The sequence below is a fragment of the Austrofundulus limnaeus genome, unplaced genomic scaffold (genome assembly GCF_001266775.1).
Source record: "Austrofundulus limnaeus strain Quisiro unplaced genomic scaffold, Austrofundulus_limnaeus-1.0 Scaffold1115, whole genome shotgun sequence".
Classification (NCBI taxonomy): Eukaryota; Metazoa; Chordata; class Actinopteri; order Cyprinodontiformes; family Rivulidae; genus Austrofundulus; species Austrofundulus limnaeus.
Genome location: NW_013953517.1, coordinates 62,134 through 68,650, shown reverse-complemented (window position 1 = coordinate 68,650; position 6,517 = coordinate 62,134). Strand labels below are relative to the sequence as shown.

General features: G+C 46.0%; 1 protein-coding gene across 1 annotated transcript in view; it reads right to left on the bottom strand.

The window, feature by feature from the left end:
• col4a3 (collagen, type IV, alpha 3) overlaps nt 1–3,537 on the bottom strand; it is a gene marked incomplete at its 5' end in the record, with an annotated part of 24,080 nt that extends 20,543 nt beyond the window's left edge. Inside the window, 5 exon segments of the mRNA XM_014030768.1 lie at nt 1,151–1,213; nt 1,503–1,547; nt 1,740–1,784; nt 2,160–2,249; nt 3,481–3,537. Coding sequence (XP_013886222.1) covers nt 1,151–1,213; nt 1,503–1,547; nt 1,740–1,784; nt 2,160–2,249; nt 3,481–3,537 — 300 coding nt within the window.
• Between the last annotated feature and the right edge of the window lie 2,980 nt (nt 3,538–6,517).

The following is a 6,517-nucleotide window of genomic DNA, read 5'->3' as shown; positions in this document are numbered from 1 at the left end:
ATTTTATTTCTGACATATTATTTGTTGTGTATAGTATTTGTTCTGTTTTTAAATAAAAATGAATGAATTTACTTTTTAAAAAAGTTGTTTTTAAGTTCAAACTAATAAAAATGTGTCTCTAATATCATCAGCACCGTCTCAAAACCACACTAGCACATTCACATCAATACTCTTTCCATATTTTTCTCCGTTCACTTTCCTTTTTGAACCAGTCAGTCTATCAAATGATCAACGATGATCAATGATGATTCTATGGTCAAGAGATTAAAATTATATTCAAATCAAATTTAGACTTTATTTACGGTCATCACAAACACAAACATGCATTTTTCTTTACTCAACTTCATAAACAAGTCACGTCATTATAAACTAGTTTACACTTATTGTCCACTTGATGGCGCAGTGGAGCAAATGAAGCCTGACGATGCTTCAACTGGTGGACCAGTTGGATGGAAAGCTTCATCTCACCATCAGTACCTCCCTGACTCGTCCTCACTCTGTCTTCTTACCTCTCAGGTGTTCTGTTTTAGTGAAACTCCAGACAAAACGTCTTTGTTTGACAGACTCAGTGCTCTTTAAGTTTGTTACAGGTACAGGTAGGTACAGGTGAAGGTGCAGACACTGAGTGTTTGAAGACTCCTATCACACATCAGGTGTTCTGCTTGTGGCTTTGGACAGTTCACTCCAGGAACTAAACTCATCCACCTCCAGAAACTCTGCTCTTCTCAGCTTCACTGCTCCTCCTGTCTCCCTCTCATTCCTCCACCTGCTCCCTACTCTCACTACAGATGTTCCCTGCAGCGGCCATCACAGTCCATGTGGACTCCAGCCTGACCTGTAGCAGGTAGTAAAGCAGAGACGGAGTCTTCTGGATGCATCTAAAGCCAGCTGTTTTTGTACAAGCTAACAGAGTTAGCAGCTAATCATTGATGTTCTGAAGGAATAAAACTAAAGTGATGGAGGAGTTTGTTCTGCAGGCAGATAATCTGTAAGGAGGATATTTTCACTTCATCTCTGTTGAACTTTAAGGTTAGTTTGAAAACTCCAAGCGGAGGTTTTGTTCGGACACCTCCTCTGTCTCTGCTGTCTTTAAATGTTTCAGATGTTTACATTTACTCCTGAAATGAAGGAAACTTGGAATTTTATGTACTTTTGTCCCGTTGCATCCTGGGATTCCTGGTCTGCCGATCGGTCCTTCCTGTCCAGGGATACCCTGCAAAATACAGGAAGAAAGTTTCTGACAGTGGTCTACTTTCTGACAATCTGAGGAAAATAATCAGATATATCATTTATAACACTTGATGCTCTCCTCAGACTTTAGTTTAGGTCTTTTTTAGGCTCAAGAAGCATGAATTTATTTCAGTTTATTGTTTAATAAAAAAAGAAAAGAACAGCTCTGAGCTGACTAGCTGCCTTCTCAAACAAGTCCAGTTGTCAGAAATGACCTGTTAGGAGAACCGAGTCCTGGTCGGCTCAGAAACTAAACCAGCTCAGGTACTCACCGGCACACCTGCAGTTCCTGGAAAACCTGGTGTTCCTGGAAGTCCCTGGAGATAAATGAGACTAATTAGATGAAACTTTTGAAGATGGATGAATGACAAACAGTAACAGAGAATTCAGCATTTTTAAACGATGAGTTTTCCTTTAATGGTTTAAAAAAAACAAAGAAAAGAAAAATAAAATCAGGTTTTAAAATTCTACAAAAGACAAAGTTACCAAGAAAACAGGCTGGGAGCTACCTGAGATCCTTTCACTCCTGGAGGTCCTCTTCTTTCCTGATTTCCCTGAAACACAAAGAAAAAATCATTTCAGTTCAGTTTATTTATATAAAGTATCTCCAAGTCCCAACAYACGTTGTCTCAGGACCCTGTAGATAAAAAGAACAATGTAAAGAAGAAAGCAGCAGATTGTGTTGAATCACTTCATCACAGTCTCCCATCCTGAGCAAACGGTGGAGAGGAAAAAATAAATCAGATCCACCATCCATCCATCCATCCATCCATCCATCCATCCATCCATCCATCCATCCATCCATTCATCCATCCATCCATCCATCCATCCATCCATCCATCCATCCATTCATCCATCCATTCATCCACTGTACTTTAATATGACCAAGAAGAAGAAGAAGAAGAAGAAGAAGAAGAAGAGACTGAGACCTTTTCTCCAGGTGGTCCTGGATTCCCCTCGATTCCAGGGTATCCAGTCACTCCAGGCATTCCAGGGTAACCAGCACTTCCAGGTTCTCCCTGAAGACAAAAAGGAGCAGAGATGAAGTTCTTCCTCTGCCCACCAGGRGGCAGCAGCAGAGTGCAGCGTGTCTGAGCTCAGGTGGGCCTCAGGTGTAGCTTCAGTCCTCCTGGTTGTTTCCTGCTGTGTTTAGGTTAGAATAGAACAATAAATAGAACAGAATAGAACAGCAGGACGTTTCATGTTCAGTCGAGAGAAACCAGCCTTTTCTTTTCTGTCAGCTGCTGGCACAGTGTTCACACCTGGGTGGTCTCTGATGCCACACCTGAGCCTCTGTAGTCTGCAGCAGCAACAAGGACCACCAGATTCTTCCCTGCAAATGAACTGAAGATACAGAAATTCCTCCTGCTCTGAAAGAAGGAAGCTTCAGAACCGTTTGGACTCAAACGTTTTAAATCTTGTTTTTTCTGCGTCGGAGTCAGACCAGGGCAGAAACAGAACCCGCAGCTCAACTCAGACCCATCATATCCAGACCAACCCTCATCAGAAGACATCATACCACCGCAGAAAGAGACAAGTTAAGACAGTTGTCTTCCATCGTCTCCAGCTTCCAGATAATGATATGAAACATAAGATTTCATCTGTAGAAGATTCAGTCCTGATGGAGAGAGTGAGATATTTCCTCAGACAAATCAAACATCTGGGAACAAAACCCAACAGGTCAGGGCAGAACCAGACATCTGGTTTTACAGAAGAAAGATAAAAACCAAGTGTTGTCTGGTGTCTCCATTGTTATCTGAGCACTGCACTGTCTGACCTTTGGGGTGAATTCACTGACACTCATGGGAAGATTGTCAGCTGTCTCAAAAACTCTCTCTCTGATGGAGTCCAGAAAGTTTGGATATTGACCTTTGACCCTTTCCAGACTGAGGGGCACCTGCTGCTTCTCTGAGGTCATTGCTGATGTCTTTCTGCCCTGGCGTTGTGTTAACACACCTGTTTGATCCTGAGCAGAAAAAAACTCCTGCTTTTCCTGTGGTCCTCCCACTTTGCCAAGGACGTGTTTTTTTAAAGAATTCAACAAATGAGAAATATTTAGAATAACAGTGCGGTTCATTAAAAATATCTAAAAGTGACCAGATATCCTTAAATCTGAGTGAAAATTGTTTCATATCACAGAATATATATATATATAATTTATTTCTTGATTGAAAAAATCTGTGTTGTGATGATTTCAGTTCATTTTCCAGTAAAATACAAAACATGCAGATCAGACAAAGATCTTCTCACCTTTTGACCTTTGACCCCATCACAGTGACAGAGAGACTTCCCGGTGCAGTGGCACACCTGCAGACAGAAAGAGGAACCAAAACATATTTAAACAAACAAGACATGACACCCAGATGTCAGGTTCCTCAGGGAACTCTCTGGTCTCTGATTTTTGGTCTTTAGTCTCTAGTCTCTGGTCTTGGATCTTAAGTCTCTGGTCTTGGATCTTAAGACTCTGGTCTTGGATCTTAAGACTCTGGTCTTTGGTCTCAAATCTCTGGTCTTTGGTCTTAAGCCTTTGGTCTTTGGTCTTAAGCCTCTGGTCTTTGGTCTCAAATCTCTGGCCTTTGGTCTTAAGTCTCTGGTCTCTGTTCTTTAGTGGGTCTTTATTCACAGATCTCTGGTCTTTGGTTTCAAGTCTCTGGTCTTGGATATTAAGTCTCTGGTCTTTGGTCTTAAGCCTCTGGTCTTTGGTCTTAAGACTTGGGTCTTCAGTCTCTGCTCTTTGGTCTCAGGTCTTTAGTCTTAAGACTCTGGTCTTAAGTCTCTGGCATTTGGTCTCTGGTCTTTGGTCTTTAGTCTCTGGTCTATGGTCTTAAGTTTCTGCTCTTTGGTCTTAAGACTCTGGTATTTGGTCTCTGGTCTTTGGTCTTTAGTCTCTGGTCTATGGTCTTAAGTTTCTGCTCTTTGGTCTTAAGACTCTGGTATTTGGTCTCTAGTCTTTGGTCTCTGCTCTTTGGTCCATCAATAGGCAAGGTGGGTAAAGTGTCTTGCCCAAGGACACAATGACTGAGACAGCTGGAACAGGGAATCAAACCGGCAACCCTCCGGTTTCAGGACGACGTACAGTGCTGCCGTTTTTAAAGACGTTCTGAACAGATTTTCAGAATCGTTCAGGTCATTCTGGTGTCACATTTTGTGACCTGACACAAACAGAAAATGAAACTTCAAACAGAGAACAGAAGCTGTTTTCTAGTGATGATGTCATACTGTGACAGCCTATCATCATCCAACACTTTGTTCCACCAATCACAGCTCAGCACACTCACGTGGGTCAGAGGTGTTCAGTCCCAGACARGTTGTTGTTTTGAGTTGTTTGCTGAWGATTTGATTCTCCTCTCAGACTCAAACCTTCTAATCTGCAGCTGAAATCAAAGATTACAGATATCCTTCACCTGAGCATGCTGTATGTTCTGCTGTTATCTATCTGTCCCAAACCCAAACACACCTGGATCTCTCAGGTGTAACTATCCTTGACAGACCCAGCACCACCTGGAGACAGACTGCTAAAAATCTGATTTTATTTTATCAGAAACAATCTGAACACAGCCTTTCTTCAGTTTCTTTCTAACCTCAGTTCATCCAGTCCACATGTCACTTCCTGTTGGGCAGAGGGACCGGTCTGATCTGGTCCACATTTGGACTGGTGACAGGTCTGACATGTGTGAAACCAGAGCAGGTAGGTGGAGTTATCAAASTGATCAGTTCTGATGAATAATGTGAATGATGTCATTAAAGAATCACCTGCTGACTGACCAAACCAATCCAAGATGGCCGCCAGAGCTAAGTGACCTCAGCAAACACAAACCTGTGTAAAGTTAGATGCTCAGGTCCAGTCTGGTCTGGTCCAGTCTGGTCTGGTCCAGGTGTGGTCCAGTCTGGTGTGGTCCAGTCTGGTCTGGTCCAGGTGTGGTCCAGTCTGGTCTGGTCCAGTCTGGTCTGGTCCAGTCTGGTGTGGTCCAGGTGTGGTCCAGTCTGGTTTGGTCCAGTCTGGTCTGGTCCAGTCTGGTGTGGTCCAGTCTGGTCTGGTCCAGTCTGGTGTGGTCCAGTCTGGTGTGGTCCAGGTGTGGTCCAGTCTGGTTTGGTCCAGTCTGGTGTGGTCCAGTCTGGTGTGGTCCAGGTGTGGTCCAGTCTGGTGTGGTCCAGTCTGGTCTGGTCCAGGTGTGGTCCAGTCTGGTCTGGTCCAGTCTGGTCTGGTCCAGTCTGGTGTGGTCCAGGTGTGGTCCAGTCTGGTCTGGTCCAGGTGTGGTCCAGTTTGGTCTGGTCCAGTCTGGTCTGGTCCAGTCTGGTGTGGTCCAGGTGTGGTCCAGTCTGGTGTGGTCTAGTTGTGGTCCAGTCTGATCTGGTCCAGTCTGGTCTGGTCCAGTCTGGTGTGGTCCAGGTGTGGTCCAGTCTGGTTTGGTCCAGTCTGGTGTGGTCCAGGTGTGGTCCAGTCTGGTCAGGTCCAGTCTGGTCTGGTTCAGGTGTGGTCCAGTCTGGTCAGGTCCAGTCTGGTGTGGTCCAGTCTGATCTGGTCCAGTCTGGTCAGGTCCAGTCTGGTCTGGTCCAGGTGTGGTCCAGTCTGGTCTGGTCCAGTCTGGTCTGGTCCAGTCTGGTGTGGTCCAGGTGTGGTCCAGTCTGGTTTGGTCCAGTCTGGTGTGGTCCAGGTGTGGTCCAGTCTGGTCAGGTCCAGTCTGGTCTGGTTCAGGTGTGGTCCAGTCTGGTCAGGTCCAGTCTGGTGTGGTCCAGTCTGATCTGGTCCAGTCTGGTCAGGTCCAGTCTGGTCTGGTCCAGGTGTGGTCCAGTCTGGTCTGGTTCAGGTGTGGTCCAGTCTGGTCAGGTCTGGTCTGGTGTGGTCCAGTCTGGTCAGGTCTGGTCTGGTGTGGTCCAGTCTGGTCAGGTCAGGTCTGGTCTGGTCCAGTCTGGTCCGGTCCAGTCTAGTCTAGTCTAGTCTGGTCCAGTTCTGGTCCAGGTCTGGTCTGGTCAGGTCTGGTCTGGTCCAGGTCAGGTCTGGTCTGGTCTGGTCAGGTCTGGTCTGGTCTGGTCTGGTCTGGTCTGGTCTGGTCCAGGTGTGGTCCAGTCTGGTGTGGTCCAGGTGTGGTCCAGTCTGGTGTGGTCCAGTCTGGTCTAGTCTGGTCCAGGTCTGGTCTGGTCTGGTCAGGTCTGGTCTGGTCTGGTCTGGTCTGGTCTGGTCTGGTCCAGGTGTGGTCCAGTCTGGTGTGGTCCAGGTGTGGTCCAGTCTGGTGTGGTCCAGTCTGGTCTAGTCTGGTCCAGGTCTGGTCTGGTCTGGTCAGGTCTG